At 56.1% G+C, this 16,359-nt stretch overlaps 5 protein-coding genes across 5 annotated transcripts; 2 read left to right on the plus strand and 3 right to left on the minus strand.

The window, feature by feature from the left end:
• Positions 1 to 1,860: 1,860 nt before the first annotated feature.
• On the plus strand, positions 1,861 to 3,513 carry EX895_004016 (uncharacterized protein; the record flags this gene model as incomplete). The annotated part of the gene is made up of 1 exon (XM_029884614.1): positions 1,861 to 3,513. One exon carries the CDS (start codon positions 1,861 to 1,863, stop codon positions 3,511 to 3,513), a length of 1,653 nt encoding a protein of 550 aa, XP_029739324.1.
• A 208-nt stretch (positions 3,514 to 3,721) lies between these two features.
• Positions 3,722 to 5,101, minus strand: EX895_004017 (uncharacterized protein; the record flags this gene model as incomplete). The annotated part of the gene is made up of 1 exon (XM_029884615.1): positions 3,722 to 5,101. The coding sequence occupies one exon, from the start codon at positions 5,099 to 5,101 to the stop codon at positions 3,722 to 3,724; it is 1,380 nt and encodes a 459-aa protein (XP_029739325.1).
• A 1,431-nt stretch (positions 5,102 to 6,532) lies between these two features.
• On the minus strand, positions 6,533 to 7,033 carry EX895_004018 (uncharacterized protein; the record flags this gene model as incomplete). Its single annotated transcript, XM_029884616.1, has 2 exons — positions 6,533 to 6,597; positions 6,664 to 7,033. The coding sequence occupies 2 exons, from the start codon at positions 7,031 to 7,033 to the stop codon at positions 6,533 to 6,535; spliced, it is 435 nt and encodes a 144-aa protein (XP_029739326.1).
• A 2,022-nt stretch (positions 7,034 to 9,055) lies between these two features.
• EX895_004019 (uncharacterized protein) lies at positions 9,056 to 10,894 on the plus strand (the record flags this gene model as incomplete). The annotated part of the gene is made up of 1 exon (XM_029884617.1): positions 9,056 to 10,894. The coding sequence occupies one exon, from the start codon at positions 9,056 to 9,058 to the stop codon at positions 10,892 to 10,894; it is 1,839 nt and encodes a 612-aa protein (XP_029739327.1).
• Positions 10,895 to 10,998: 104 nt separating this feature from the next.
• Positions 10,999 to 16,026, minus strand: EX895_004020 (uncharacterized protein; the record flags this gene model as incomplete). Its single annotated transcript, XM_029884618.1, has 1 exon — positions 10,999 to 16,026. The coding sequence occupies one exon, from the start codon at positions 16,024 to 16,026 to the stop codon at positions 10,999 to 11,001; it is 5,028 nt and encodes a 1,675-aa protein (XP_029739328.1).
• Positions 16,027 to 16,359: the final 333 nt, after the last annotated feature.

Consider the following 16,359-nt stretch of genomic DNA (forward strand, 5'->3'; position numbering starts at 1 on the left):
GTAACGCACTGATCGAGCGCGAGACGAGGATCGGATGGAGGAACGCCGTTGAAAAAGCTACCCCGGCGGTCTATGAAGCGAACCACCAGTTGGCCGGGAGCCCAATTGCCAGGTTTCGGGTGGCAATCCAAGTCCGCTTTGGCACCTTCCTAGTGTGGATATGTTCATTGACACTCGCTTTGTGAATCTGGTGCGGCCGTTTCGTTGCCGTGCGAGCGCAGTAGTACACGGTTCTTCGCACTCATCACCTTTGCCACCCAACGTCAATCTTCTACGCATTACTCGCTAGCGCAAGGAATGCTGAAACTGCCGAGACAAAAAAGTCTGTCACGAACTGATCAGCAGCAGAGCGAACCGCTGCCGAAAAGGCAGCTTCTTATCGCTTGCGGTCATGACACGAGCCTCCAGAATACCCCACCCTAGCGGACCACAAGGGACGATGCCGGTTGAAGCAGGCGGAGTTGGCTGCTATTACCCCGTTTTTTTCAGGGCTCGTGCTCGAGCCGAGTCGAAAAAAATATTGATGGTTCGTGTGGGAAACTGCAGCTCGCTTGACACGATGTAAGAGAAGTGAGTGGAAAGACACTGTGGTGTGCATGTGTGGTTGCATGCGTACCAAGAACGCAGCATCGTGGCAGCCGAGGTCGGACATTGGTTCTGCCGTGCAGTGTCTCACAGAGGGCTGCAACAGCCTGCGCGTTGGCGTTGCTGGGGGCTCTGATTGGGCCTGTGACAGTGCAGAATCACACGACGATGCATGCGAGACAAGACTTTTCATTTCACCGCTAGAGCGATTCCGTGCTGCTGTCAAGGCAAACCGACGTGCTGGAGCGCTGCGGCTGACCCCGCTTTTTCCACTCGTTCGTCCGCGGTCTGCAGTAGCACTGAGCCTTCTTCTTAATCACCCTAATTCGTCGCAAGCAGCCGCCACAAAGAAAGCAGTTATTGCTTGTGCAACCGGCTACAGTTTGACCCGCAGTTTACCGTTTGCCCGAATGAGATCGACATGGCGGAGGAGAAAAGATCATTCACACGCTAGAGACAGAGCAGTTGAGCTCAAACTTGAACTCAAAGCGCATGTGCATCAAGGTTCGGGTAGCCGCGTCGGTTTGGTGCTAATGGTAGGATTGATTGGTCAAGATCAAAGCTAGCCAAACCCGCGTCGCTGCCGAACAATGCTACTGAGGCGTTTGTTGGTTGTAGTGCAGTGCTTCTTTCTGCTTAAACGTACCTGCCAGAGCACAATTGCACCTGCGGATGGATGCACTTCGCTTGTTCCTCACTGCCCATTGCTCTTGCCCGGTCGGCCATACAATTGGGAGATCATCCTGCGTCCCCAAAATGCATCACTGCTCGCCTTCCTCCGAGAACCGGTGCTGCAAGATACCCACTATGGTTGCAAATAGTCTCCTCGGTACTTACCCAAGCGAGTCAATCTATCCTTTGACTCGCTAGTGTCATTGCACAAACATGTTTCGCAATGCGTCCTGTGCAGCCTGCGTTGGCTGGCAGCCGTTGTTGAGTTGGCGCAGGTATTGCTTCCCTTGTGGTCATGTTTCGAGCAGGCTAGCAAGGTAGCCGATTTACTTTGACATCGAATGCACAAATGTGACAGCGGCGTCTTCTCCAATGCTCCAGCCATCTTCGCGAGATATATAGTGAGACAGTGGTGGACGCCCTAGCCATCGTCGTCTGCTTTCTTTCTTTCTTTCTTTTGGCCACCACCTTGCACCTCATACTTCTACCTTGTGCAGTGATCCGACGCTGGCATTCGCTTCTCTACCACACTTCAGTACCTTTCGAGCGTCTTCAGGTCAAAACGTCTCGTCTGCTTCCGTGCCACACGACGACATCTTCGCCATGGCGACCCCCTCCACGATGAACGCCGATCCTGAGGTCATCTTCAACGCCATCCCGCCGTCGGCCGCCAGATCGTTTCTGGTTCTCCTCATCGTTATGTGCATGTGCCTCGGCGCGAGCACGATCGAGTTGTTCAACCACATTCGATTCGACCTGCAGCTTCTTCGCAAGCCCGGGTGGACAAAACCGGCAAAGCTCAGTTCACGCGTTGCCTACCTGTGCTGTCGCTATCTCTCGGTCCTCTGCCTGCTTCTGGTGGTTCTGTTCCTGTCGCTCAAGTTTGACAACTGCCAAGCTGTTCCCTGGACGTTCAGCCTGCTGAGCCTGGTGCTGCTCAACTCGGTCACGTTGGTCTTGGTGCAGAGGACCTTGGCGTTGTACTCTTGGAAGTCCAACGTGGTGTATCCTGTATCGGCATTCTACCTTGTGGTGGTAGCAGCCTCGGCGGTGTGCATCCCCTTCTACGGTAAGGGCTACCGCATTCCAGGCTCTCAGTTCTGCGGATATGACACGAGGAGGTACCTCACGCGCACGCTGGTGGCCAACATTGTATACAAGACGCTCGCCATGGCTCTCGATATAGTTCTGCTCTTGCTCATGTTGCACCGCTTGCTTGACGGTGGATTGTCTGCCATCTGGCACAAGAAGCCGCAGCAGCTGTACTCGGGTTTGGCCGACCGCAGCCTATCCAGCTTCCTCATCCGTCAAGGTGTTCACTTTTACGCGCTGCAATTGGCTACCGACATCTTCTTCGTGTCGACGTACTTCACGTTGGACGAGCCTTCGTACCAGGTGCTCGGAACTGCCCTCGTGTTCTGCATCCCTCCCATCGCCGCTGCTGCTGCGTTCAGGGACATGGGCAAGAAAGCCTCTCTCGTCTCGGCCAAGAACCCAAGCAAGATCAATGAGATCATGAACTCGAGCAACTCGCCGTCTGGCGACAACTCGGCGGGTTGGCGGGGAACGAGGCTTTCGGCGGCTGCGTCGAACGGTACCGCTCGCGTCCAGCCTTCCCCGGCTCGTGTCAACTCGTACGTGCTCCAAGCACGCAGCAATCCAGGCAGCGCCGACGTCGCCCCACCGGAAAAGACCACCCGCGTCTCGTGGGGTGGCCAGCGTCAACCCAGCCACTCGCGCCAAGACCCCTGCGACGGCGTCCTGGTCACCATCGGCACTGTCTCACAAATCGAGGAAGCTGGCGAGGACTGGCAAGCAGGCTCGCCACGCTACTCATCCGACAACCCGGACCCGGAAACGCTCGAGATGCAGCGTCACTGGCCAAGACTCGCTTCCAAGACCACACTCGGTTCCGAGACCGCCCATCAGTCGTCCGACGGCCATAGCTCGAAGCACAGGAAGCACGTCGAAGCTCTTGGCGCCGACTTCGAACCAGTTCCCCTGCCGACGCTGCCCAGGCGAGCAGCAGCAGCGGATGATCCTTGCCTCTCTCCTCTGCACAGTTCCGTCGAGGCAGCGTCGAGCTCTTGGACCCCGCATACACCCGAGAGCCCATACCCCGAGGTGCTCTCGCCACGTTCGTTCGCCCGACATTCCGCCACATCAGAGAACACCAGAAGCAACAACGTCTCGCGACCACGATTCCACGAACATGATATTACAGAGGGGGACACCAGCCCGTGGCGAAGATTGTAATACTCAGAGACTCGCACCTGTATTCTAGTTAGCCGCGCATACGCAAATGCAATGATCCTGTCACCAAACTCCCGACGTAAGATGAAGCACAACACCTGAGGAATGCGAATAGATTGCGAACGAACTGCGAATGAACTTTGAATGCAAAGAGATCAACGTCAAAGGAGCCTTGGACACTGAATGCGCTGACGGGCAGGTAGGCAGGCGATCAAGACCTGTTCGAGGCCAAGGGAACAACCAACGCAGAACCAGACCAGATATCGTCCTCGACACGCCCCTTGTCCGAGCTGCGTCGCGAGAGTGGCAGCAAATCAGGGAACTCGAGGAACGAAGAGAACTCGTGCAACGAGCCCAGACTCGATCTGTTGCTGGTGCAAGCCGACGACTCGTATCCGGAGCTTGGACTTCTACTGAGCTCTGGCTCAGGCGAGAGTTCGCCGCCATCCGAAGAGTGAACACGGGCACGGACAATAGTGCGTCCCAACGAAGCCGCAAAGTGCTCGCCAGCTTCCGACGTGATGGGAGACACAATTGGACTCAGCTTCGACGACGTAGCCTCCGTCCGCGCTGCGGCGTCGACCGGCTCGAGTATCACCGGCACAGATCCAGGCGCTGCGTAGATAGCCTTTCTCTTGTCCTTGGGACTCGTCGGTCCAGGAGCAATGTCCAACAAAGGCTCAGGCTTGTTGAGCGAAAGCTTGGAAGGACGTCTTATCGACTTGAGCGGTCGCAAAGGCTGCGTCGCGCCCGATGCTGTATACAAAGGCTTGTCGTCGTCTTGCTGCACCCACTTGGAGTCTGCGGTCTCAAACATGCCACTCAGAGCGGACGAAGCAGAGGAGCGAGGCGAAGAGCGGGCAGAGACAGTCGACGAACGTCGGAGGGATGGACTTTTCACCGCAGCGTGAGCCCCTTCGGTGCCCGTGCTGACGTGGACAAAGTTGGTGGGCCCGGAGATAGAAAGCTCCGAACACGGTGGCTCGTCGGACTTGTTGCGACGCAGAGACAACTTGAGATGCGCCGAGATGCTGGTTTTGCGGCTGAGTGTTGGTTGACGGGGCGACACGGCGAGCGACGAGGAGGTCGTACTGTGCTCCTCTTTGTCGTGCATCCATTTTAGTGGCCCCTTTTTCGGTCGTGAAGATGACGAAGAGGCAGAGATGGTGGCAGAGCGGAGAAGCTGCTTGACCGAGTCGTCTGCGTTGTTGCTGGCCCCCTGAGAGGAACAAGGAGCGTCAATATCGAGGAGGTATTGTCGTTGTGGTCGCTGTGCGGACGGCACACTAGGGCCCGACTCTTGCGTCGGAGTGATGTCCGCATACGCGGCAGAGTTGGGCGAGTTCGACTCGGGAACGGATGTTGATGTAGCTAGATTTGCTACTGCACTGCTCGAGGAGGAGTGGGAGTGCAGAAGGTCGGATGGGATGATGGGTACAGGCTTTCTCCTGATCCTACGTACGGCCGCTGATGCTGGCTTGATTGTGAGAGTCGATGACGATGCTTGAGGACCGCGCCAAAGGTTGTCCTGAGCCTCTAATGGTATACTGTTGCTCCACTGCGACGACGAAGCGTAAATTGCGGTAGACATGCTGTGCTGTTCGCTCGGACGAGCCTAGCAGGTGGAATAAGAAGATGTCGGTGGTAATGGAGATGATTGTGTTGAGGGTCGGATAAGCTCGACGGGGACAGTGAACGCCTTCTAATATCGGAAGCAAGAAGAAGGAAGGAAGCGGAGTCTCAACGAGCAAGGGGTAATATCATGCCTCTGGCCAAGATGAAAAGCGGGCAACCATTCCTTGGCCTAAAGGTGCCACAAAAATAGCACAGCAACGAGGCGGCCTAAGATGGCTGGACAACGACAGACCTGCACTCGCCACCAAAGACACCGACACAGCCTGGATAAGATGCCTCAGCAGCGGAGCTGCGATGGACAGGAAGGCCTCGGCGCGGGGCAGCATGACATTTCTGTCTTCGCGAGCCTAGGGCCTAAGCGAGAGGACCAAGCGAAGGTGCGAAGGCGACGCAATGCCGAGCACCTGTGCAAGAATAGGAGCTAGAACATGCCGTCGCGCGCTTTGACGCACCTAGACAAGAGACACTGCAGAACAAGCCCACTCTATGTGACTGGCATTGGTGGGAGCCATTGATTCCAAGCCACCGATACCAACACCTGAAGCTGGCCCACAAGAAGCCTTGCTCCCGAGATATCAAAAAGTCATGCCATGCTACGACACACGAACAAAGCCAAAGTGGACTGACAGCAGCGGGGAAATATCCGAGAGAACGAGAGAGAGAGAGAGAGAGAGAGAGAGAGAGAGTTAGGCATGGGCATGCATCTAACTGCAAGGGAAAAGCGCAGCAGAAGGGCTCGTGTTGAACCCTATCTGCAGCCGAGGCCATGTCTCTGTGTCACTTTATCCCTGCCTCTTTCCGCATCGAAAGGCTGTGCATCTGTCTTTGATGCTCGAGTCGACTCAGGAATTTCAGCGCGGCTCGCGTCGTCCAAAAGCGTTCTGTTAGTGATGCTAAATGACGAAATAGCAAAGACGCGGCGGGTCTTGGTCTCTCTGCCTCTGCCCCTGCTTGGGCTTCGATGAACCCTGCCTGAGACGAGCAACTCCGGCGACCATTTTCTTCTTTTCTTTTTGGTCCGATTCATCGTTCTGTCTTGCTCTCACACTCGGGCCGAATTCGTCGGCCACTGAGCTCCGTGACCATATTGGTGGACGACATCTCACCACGATCCTGTTCCGTGCCCCGATCATCAACGGAAATATAACGTGCTTGTCGAGAAGAATCGAAAAGTAGCGGTCGTTCTGTCCTACCTTCGGACACGGTCGGAGAATTGTTGCAATTGCGAGCATTCCTTCTCACCATCTGAACCCGGGCCAGTCGATCTCGTCGATGCATCAGAGCAAGTCGTGTCGTATATGGCTGCCGCTCAAGTCATTATTGCACGCACGGCGAGCGAGCAAATACGAAGATTTTGCATGCTTGAATATGCCCATGACAGCCCTGTCTACTTGAAGAAAGCTATCAACAAGATGAGTGACACAATCAGAGCGCCGAGGATCCAAAGCATACCTGAGAAACACATCGACAAGTCGTCAGCGCCTCCTATTATCTACAGCTGCACCCGTGGGGACTCACCATGATCCTTGATACTGCTTCTCAGCCGATCCAGCTGATTCGCCGCACCTCCGAGCCGCAATCCCGTTCGATCCACATCACCATCAAATTCTTCCAGAAGCTCTTGATGCAAGTCGAGCTCCTCGTTCATCTGCAAGCTCATCTCATGCTGCCGTTGAAGTGACGCCGAAAGCGTATCGAGATGTTGATCCTGATCGTCCCAGTGCTGTTGGTGCAGCGCGGGCAGCTCCGTGTCCGGCAACACTCCCTTGCTGGTGCTCTGAGAAGGCTTGGCGTCCGGAGTGACTGCTGGGTTCGTCTGAGCATCTGCTTCGTCCTGGTCGTCCGCGAAGGGATTGTGGTCCAGTGCCAGTGGCCCGAGGCTCGACATGATGGCAGTCGTTCGCAGGAGAGCGCAAAGAGCTTTCACGTTGCCTCACTGCATCCTCTAGTCCTGTCCCTAGCCTATGTTTTGATGCGACAGAGATGGGCGATCGTCGGCCGGGAAGAGTGTGTTGAGGTGACGGCAAGAAGATCAAAAGGAGCAAAAGATGCTTCTCCGGATGTTCCGTGCGTCGAAGCAATTCCTCGGAAATCGGAGGTGCACGCAATCGTTAGCAAACAGTTATGTTACATGATTGGAACAAACAATGGGATCTTTTTTGGATGAAGAATCAACCAGAGAAGTGCCGCATAGTCAGCTGGGCCTTGCAGCAAACAACAAACCCGGTACATGACATCCGGTCATCGGCACTTACGCCGGTTGACTTTGACCAATCAGAGCCAATGTCCAGAAATGGTCTGCATGGTCGTAGTTTCGGTTTACTCCTGTGGGGCCGCGGTTTCGATTTGCCACATGCAGACCAGCATGGCTTGCCACGCCTCCTTTCCTTGCAAGTACGCGCCTGAAAACCTCGCGTACAGTATCCGACGTCTCCTCGGCAGCAAGCCACGCCGGTAGAAGCTCGGTGAGATTCTGCTCCAGCCTCTCCGCATGGCAACGGAAACGTCGCCGGTCACTTGGAAGAACAACTAGCGTGCAGGTTGTGCGCACACTTGCCGGGTGGTCTCCCATGGATTCCGCCCAAGTCTTCGGCACGACAGCCGTTGCGGATGCTTTCATAGTTTCAAGCAACTACCTAGAGGTTCGTAAATCTGATACTCTTGCTTCCTTATTGGGTAGAGAAGGTGTTGCCCGAAGCAAGGTTCGGACGAAGGGCGGTGCAGCCCAATGAGCGCCGGTCTGGAGACGACCGAGCACGCGTGGACACAGAGACACAGTTTGGTTCTTGGCAACTTGATCCGCGCCAAGCGGTCGCTTCGGTTGGACTGGAACTCACGCCTCAACAGTCGCACGTTTGGCCAGCGAGTGTTCCTTACTCCTCTTTGACACGCAAGGTCGACAAGATGCCAATGCTCACAGCTGAGCTTGAATGTTGGTCTCACGTCAAAGCAGGCAGGGCCGGTAATTTCTTTCGAAAAGAAGACCTTTTCTTCTTTTTTTGGTCCCGACGTCGAAGAGCTCCCTTCAGTCTCCGGAAGTGTCGGAAACTTTCAATTGAACACGAAAGACGCGAAAGACGCGCAAATTCTGTCGATTCGGAGTGATTTACCCGGATTTCGTCACTGCTGCAGCTAGGCCTGATCTTGGCGAGCGGAGAAAAGAGCACAGCGTCCAGACACAAAATTTTGCAGCTGGATGCTCGGCATGTGCCAAAGCACTTCCCCACGCCTCATCTGACTGATGGTGATGGTGACCCTGCAGTCTCGGCAACTCCGACTGCTGTTCAGCGGTTGGCTGCTAAGGATGGTTTCAAGCAACAAGGCTGACCTTGTTCCGAGTCTGCATCCTGCAAGCAAACTTGACTCTCGCTACCATCCCACCCCAAAACCATACCCCAGGATCTGTGTGGATGGCCACTGTTTCTGCTCGGCTCTTCTCCCCGACAACGGCTGTAGCGGTGTGCCGGCTACGTCGATACTAAGCCGATCCTTCCAAGTCGTCTCGCTGTGCATGGTTTCTCTGCATCAACCCACCTTGCTTTCAACTTCAGCCCTCTCTTCATCTGCCATTGTTCCTCTTTCTCTCCATCTGCATTGTTCTTCTTCTGCTTCATCTCATTCGTCTACGCCCAGGTTCCGGCTTCATTCCAGAAACGCAGCAGAGCGAGTCGCGGTTTTTTGGCACTGCAGGCACCAAATCCCGAGCACATGGCCTTCTCCCTGTTGACACCCTTCTTCGGCAAAGCTTTGGTGCCCAGAAACTTTTGAACAGGTCTTTCTCTCAATCACTTTAAAGGAGGCCGATCCGCTCCAGAGGGCCCCGCACTTCATTGCCACGGTTCCTCGACATCCAACGTCTCCTCCTCTTAGGCTACTCTCGAGCCTCTGACAGAAGACCCTTCCTGTCATCATGCGTTCCCGTCGCTCCAGCATAGCGGCGGATCTGCCAGCCTCTACCGCGGCTGACGTTGCTGTACCCATGGAGATCAACATCCCCCGACACGGCAGCGCCACCGGCAGCGCCACCAGCAGCGCCAACAACAGCCAGGTCGACCTTACCGGCCACCACATTTACCTTCCTGGACCGGACACACCGGCCGGGTCCACCACTCAGGGCGCCCTCTTCGAGCTCAGCCAGGTGAACGCCAACGACCAGGTCGCGGGCGAGGTCGTCAAGGACATCAAGACGGGCAAGCATTACAAGAAAACCCCAGTGTCCAAGCCTGCTTACTCGCTCGGACACACCACGGGCGCTCCCACCGTGTCTGGCGTTGCCAACAGATCCACGGGCCGCATTGGCCTCGGCCACGCATTCCCCACCGACGAGCAAAACAGACAGTACAAGGCGGAAAAGGCAGCTCGCAAGTCCAACAACGGCTCTGGAACCAGGTCACCCTCGGTAGCGGGTGGAAACACTCCCGGTCTCCGCGCTTCGATGGACGTCAACACGATGGAGGGAAGGACGCAGCTCTTTGCCCAGCTCCGCGAACTCATCCACGATGAATTTGAGAAAGTCAACCGCGGTCAGACCGAGGAGCTCAGGCGTCACGTCCACCAGGCCCACCTCGAGCAACGACAGCATCTGGAAGGTCACATGGATGACGTCAAGGAGGCCATTGCAGAGCAACCTGTCCAGTCTGAAGTCGAGGCCGAGTCGACCGAGTCCGAACTCAAAAAGGCCAAAGGATCTGACACGACCGAGACCGCTTGGGCCACCACGGACGACGATAAGCAACTCACTTTTGACCGCAAGGGCAGCGAGGCAGGTCTCACTGCCGTCGACGGCACGGTCAAAGACCCTCAGCCGGTCGAGCGTGGCTACAGCGACGAGCAAGAGATCAGCGACGACGACGAGTACGAGTTCCCGAACAAGTGGGCTGCCATCCGCTACAAGCTGCGTGAACCGTTTGCAGAGTTTATGGGCTGCTTTATGCTCATGGTGTTCGGCAACGGAATCAACTGCCAGGTCACTATCTCAGCGCTCTACGACCCGAGCAGTCCCAAGGGCAATTACCTTTCCATCTCGTTCGGTTGGGGTGTCGGCGTAGCTATGGGCGTTTGGGTCGCAGGTGGCATCTCGGGTGGTATGATCAACCCTGCCGTGACGATTGCGTTGGCCATCTTCCGAAAGTTCCCGTGGAAAAAGGTGCCGATCTACATCTTGGCCCAGGTCCTCGGCTGCCTGATGGGCTCGCTCTGCATCTACGGTCTCTATGTCAACCCGATCCGCGTCGTCGATCCAAACCAGACCGAAACCACCGCCGCGCTTTTCACCACGTACCCGGCCGAGTTTCTCCGCCAACCGTCCACGCGCATGAGCGCGTTCTACAACGAGTTCTTCGCAAGTTCCATCCTGCTCATTGTTATCTTGGCCATCGGCGACTCGTCCAATACACCGCCTCCGGATGGGTTGGCGCCGCTCGTGCTGCTCTGGCTGGTCTGGGGTCTTGGCGCGTGTCTCGGCTGGCAGACTGCCTACGCGGTCAACCCGGCGCGAGACTTGGGTCCTCGGCTCATGCTGTACATCGTCGGTTACTCGCCCGATCTCTTGTGGACGTTCAATGCGTGGTATTGGCTCTGGACGCCCATCCTCGCAACGATCTCGGGCGCCATCATGGGCTGCATCATTTACGACACGCTCTGCTATACCGGCGGCGACTCGCCCATCAACCGAAAAGCCAAGAATCACGCGGCAGCACTCGGCCCAGGATCCAAAGAGAAGATGCCCGCCGCTCTCAGCGAGGCTTGAAGAAAAACAACATGCACGTTCCGTTGTCCCTGTACAGTTGCCTACATCTTTTCTGTGTAGTTGTATCATCCATGTCATTTTAAATTGCATGCATTCCTCGTCTGTCAAGCTTCGTCATTGAGATCCCCAACGCCTGTCCAAGCGTCCCCAACAGCCGCCATGTGTTGTGAGTCCGAGTCGAGCAGGCGGGAAAGATATGTATGCACCAGTGCCGTGTCTTGGAGCGACTTGTGCAGCTTGGTTTTCTGATACGTGTACGGGCAGTCGAGGCTGACACAGTCCACGGGGCCGGGGCGTTCCATGCCGGCGCAGGTCGAGCAGATCCGGTCGATGGCCGATGCCTGCGTCTCCAGTTTGTGCAGCTTCGACGTTGCCGCGAGGATGCTGTCACCGGGCGACTGTCGACAGTCGAGGCAGACGAGCGCTTCGGTGCGCGACGAACACAGCAGACACGTGTCGGTGGCGTAGTGTGAGTTGAGCGTCGCTATTGCCGCGCTGTTCGCGCTTCGTGTTGCCGGTTTCGGCGATGAAGACGGCTCGTCGGCTCCTGCTTCTGCCGTCGGATCGCTGAGTTCCTGCTGAGCAACAACTGCGCTTAGTAGCGCTGCAGTGGGTCGTTTGTTCCAGGAGGCGTTGTTGGGCTTGGGCATCTCGTGGAACCACGCTTCCACGTCCGCGCCGAGGAGATTAAACACCCGAGCCAGAGGCGGGATGATGGTGCGCGTGATGTAGTACAGCGCATTGATCTGCAGCTGAGGATTGCGCAGGAATGCCTCGGGCGACACAGCCTGTTGGTTCAACTTGGCCCGAGGCTCGCCTTGGGAGATGATGTACGGCACTCGCTCTGCATACTGCGGCTCGGAGCGTGGATCGGCCAGCATGCGTCTCGACGACACGGCAGCTCCGGGCGGCGGTGCTACTTTGTCGCTGTACGACCCGAGACGCACCTCCTTTGCAAAGATAAAGTCTCGCGGACTCACCCGTCCTTCGAGGATCTTTCGCCACTGTCGTTGGAGGTAGCTCTTGACGATGCTCAGATCGCGCGACCGAAACAGGATTCGGATGCAGGCCTCAAGCATGCGCTGAATAGCTGGGTGGAAATCGCGCCGGACCGTCTCGATGCCTTTGGCGTCGAAGCCAGGCTCCCGCTCGTCAAGCGATTCATACTTGAAGCCGACGTATCGTTTCTTGGCTAGAAGTACCGACGGCAGATACACTTTTTCGAACTTGAGCTTGACAGGACGCGGGTTAAGGCTTGTCACTTTGTCGGCAATGACGTTGCCCAGTCGAAACGCTTCCTCCTTGGTTCTGCCGGGCAAGTAGACGAAGAGAGAGTCGGTGTCGCCGTACACGACTTGTGCGCCCCACTCCGCTGTGCCGTTGATCAAATCCATGGCTTTTTCGAGCGTCTCCCTTCCCGTCTGCACGATGGCATCGGCGATCTCGACGCACGGCATACGTCCTGAAAAACTCGCCGAGGTGTAGCCGTAGGTCACGTTGGCAAGCAGCTTGAGTGAGAGCTGGCGTGCATTCTGGATGCGTTGGAACGACTTGTCAGCTTTGGTACCCTTCATCGACCCTTTGACCATGACGCGCGTGTCGAGAATCTCTGACAGCATCTTGGCCAGCAGCGACTTGCGCACATCTGGTTTAACGAACAGCAGACCGTTGCTCGAAATGTTGACGTGGTCTGAGAGCAGACTCAGCAGTCCTTTTGGCGGTGCGTATTCAGTGACGCCAAACTTGCTTGTCCCCTTGAAGCCGGCGACACGGCCGAGGCAGGTCGAGTAGCAGAGATTGTATGCGATCATAACGGAAGGATAGAGCGACTGGAAATCGAGCACAAGTAGCGGTCCTTTGTAGAAAGCAGACTGCGGCTCCATGATGAGCGGCAGGCACTCGGCGGCATTCTGCTTGCCCACCTGTGCCCTGCTGGGCGAGATGAGCACGAAGTTTTCCGGTTTGGCGATACGGAGCATGATGCTTTCGACCTTGAACTGGCTTCCTCTGGAAATGACCGAGAAAAAATCGATGCCGTAGATCCTGGCAAACTCGGCGGTGCGCAGCACAAATTCCGATTCAGTAATGATTTCGAGCTCCAGCTCGACCATGTCGACGTAGTAGAGCAGCGCCCTTCTGATCAGCTCTGCACGCCCCGAGGTGAACCACTGCGTCAGCGTCTGATGCGAGAATTTGGGTATACGACGGTGCAGCAGGTGGTAGCATACGTTCTCGAGCGTGTAGAGGTTGAGGGTCAGCTCACCCTTCATGAGTCGCCAAAGATTGAGCGTGTGTCGGCCGGTGATGCGGAGGGCAGACGACTGGGTATAGGCGTAGTTGTCCGCCTTGCCGCCCGCTCGGCCTGTGTTGTGCACGATCGACCGTCCAATCTGGGGAACGAGATCGAAGTCGTACTCTTTCGAGGCGCGTTCGATGATGTAGCCCCACGAAGATGAGTGGATCTCCCAACCGACAATGATTTCGGGATCAAAGGCACGCACGAGATCGATGAGCGTGTTGAAGAGCTCCAGCTCATCTTCGACTACCTCGAGAGCCAGATGTGACAGTCCAAGACGGTCGACGTGGACGTTGTCTGCGGCGACCACGATGAGACCAGTGCGGAGATCTGCACGACTTCCCGTATCCTGGAGATTCTCGTCTTCGTTCTGGAACGTGTAGATGATGGCCTGCACGGCATCAAATGCTGGATCGGGGAAGAGGGTACCGCGCGTGGTGGTCAGCACCTCGACAGCAAGCGTCGTCATGTGCTGCTTGTCGCGCATGACGAGCGACGTCGCCTTGTGCTGTGATATTTTGAAGCCAAAGTCGTTGGACTGAGTCAGCCTCTCGATCTGGGAGAGCAGACGGGCTCGGCGTCGTTTGGAGCGCTGCTTCTCGACAACCTTCTCCTTTTGTCGCCAAGCGCGTGCTTCGAGCATCGTTGGGGGCGGTGGTCCGTACTGCCAATGTCGATGTCGTGGCGGCTTGCCTTGGGACACGACGGGAGCAGCAGACGGGTGCCAATGCTCGAAGGGGCGCAGGTAAGGTAGTGTGCGAGACTGAAATTGGAACATGCGGCCAGCATACTCTCTTGGACGAGCAGGTACATCCTTTGGGTCGCTGAAAAATGGTTCTGGATGAACCTCACGTACGATGGAGAAGAGTGAGAAGGTCTCGACGACGGTGCGAACAGAAGGGGCTGGCTCATGGAAAGTCAAGAGTCGCCTACGTGGCACGAAGTTGCTAGGTGCCTGTATCCGGCCATAATTTTGTGTCTCTTGTCGTGAGTGCGACGGAGCTGCCTCAGCGAACCTGACCTTGGTCGAGCGGCCAAGCTCCGGAGTCGCAGTTGAGCGACTTTCCCTCGTTCCGTTCGTACTGGCCGTTGAGCGATGGTGCTTGGCTTGCTTGAACTTGCGGACGCTGTCCTCGAGAATCTCCTTTGACAGTCTGCATGACGGGCTTACTGTGGGCGTTGTCGTATCGCCCGCGTGCAATTCAGCATTTTGGCGCTTCTTTGGTGTAGAAGACGGACTTTTGCTGAAAGTGCTGTCTGTCGACATATTCGAATTGGAGTGAGAGCTGTCTGTCCTCAGCCATTTGCGCGGCGTGGTCGGTCCGTTAAATTGGGCGTCTGGTTGCTCGGCGAGGTCCGCCTCATGTTGCTCCTCTTCGTGATCAGAAGGAGGATCGACAATAGCTGCGACGTCTTCTTTCTCTGCCTGCTGCAGCCTATGGTTGAATTCTTGGCTCTTGAAAAGTTTGGTATCAAAATCGTCGGCTTGTTCTTTAAGCTGCTGCGTCAACTGGGTAGGATCCATTTCGTCCGAAACGCCTCGCTGCGTTTGCGAAATGGCATGCTGCAGATCGTACATTTTCGAGGATGCAGAAGGACCTCTTCGCAGAGAGTAGGGATCAGCAGCATAGATCTGATCTTGATACGGATGGAAGACCTCGACGGCGTCAAAGGTGGTCATGATGTACTGATCCAGACCTGGTCGATCGGTAAAGTGGCCCGCATTGCGCTCGCGTGGTAGCGTCTTCTGCTTTTCGTCAAGGAGGCGCTTTTCGAGCAGCAGTCGCATACGATCCTCGGACATCCACGTTGGAGATTCTCCGGTGGCAAAGGTTCGCGGATCTCGTGCTGGGTCCTCTGTTGGTACGGATGCGGGTAATCCAGCTGCACTTCGTCGGATCTTCTCACTCTCCCACAGGCCGGACAAGCTGGGAACAAGTATGTTCTGGTCTGGCGAGGCGCTGGGAGGCTCGTCAAAGTCTCTGTGGATGTCCCTCTGCTTGAGTCGACGACGGTTGATGATCCAGGGAGCGCTTGCATCCGCTTCGAGCTCGCAGTGCGTCCCGCGGTGGACATGGTCGGCTTGGACATGGGCGTAAGGGATCGAATTGCGATTCCAGACCTTGCTGCGAAAGTCGAGTGGGGAAGGATCATCGCTTGCGATGGTGCTGCCTTCAGGGATGGGAAGACGAAATCGCACATCATCAAGATCGAGGTAATCGCAACCGAAAATGTTGTAGTCGAGCATGAACTGCAGCTGGTAGCGGATGTGGATCTCGAATGGCTGGAAGACGGTCTTCATGACTCCCCCCGATTCGAGGATCGCTGCTAGACGATAGTTGTGAGATGGGTCCACAAAGGAGATCTTGAGAAAGTACGAGTATCCGACGTGGTAGCCGTAAAAGTTGACGCCTTTGCAGAGGTGTATGGCAGCAATGAATTGGCTGGCATCGGGGTCATCTGCGTTGCGGCGCAGCGAGGCGGCCATGGCAGCATTGAGCTCCCTGCCCAGGCGATGAATGTATCTGAGCACATCATCGGGATCCAGCGAGCCCTTGTATTGTATATAGCAGTAAGGATAGACATTGTGGATGTGCAAGCAGACACGTTGACCTGCGGGCGTAGCGCCAAAGATGCGCAGGATGGGGACCTTCCTAAGGGATTGACCTTCCGCATTGAAGGCACATTGCGTACGATCCAGTGGAGTTGGCACGGTCAGGACATGGTCGATGTTGATGAGACGTACGCGAAAGAAGGGGTCAGACGAAGCTGAGTCGAGTTTTTCAGTGCGTGGCGGAGCGGCATTGCTCTGTTCTGCATTATCCTGGGTGGTCATGATGGAAAGACGACAACGAGGCCCGTCATTCTTGCACAAGTATTGAGCAGACGTGACCGTGGTGGTCCGTCATGGTAGCGCAGTTGGTCGTCGTTGGAGGTAAAGGTTCGAGGTGCTTGACAGGGTCCAATCCGCTTGAATCCAGGTGGAGGCTGCGCACCACGCTGTAACACTTTTTACTTGTTATAGAAAAGGACGCGGTACGCGTAGGGTGCTTTACGCCGCCGCCCACGAGATTAACACTTCATTCGTGACAAACGCATGTTTCCTACCGACTGTGATCATCGACTCAGCCTCAACAAGTCGATCGGCCGCTTCGATTCTGGCACTCGC

The sequence above is a fragment of the Sporisorium graminicola genome, chromosome SGRAM_22 (assembly GCF_005498985.1).
Source record: "Sporisorium graminicola strain CBS 10092 chromosome SGRAM_22, whole genome shotgun sequence".
In the NCBI taxonomy this organism is placed as follows: domain Eukaryota; kingdom Fungi; phylum Basidiomycota; class Ustilaginomycetes; order Ustilaginales; family Ustilaginaceae; genus Sporisorium; species Sporisorium graminicola.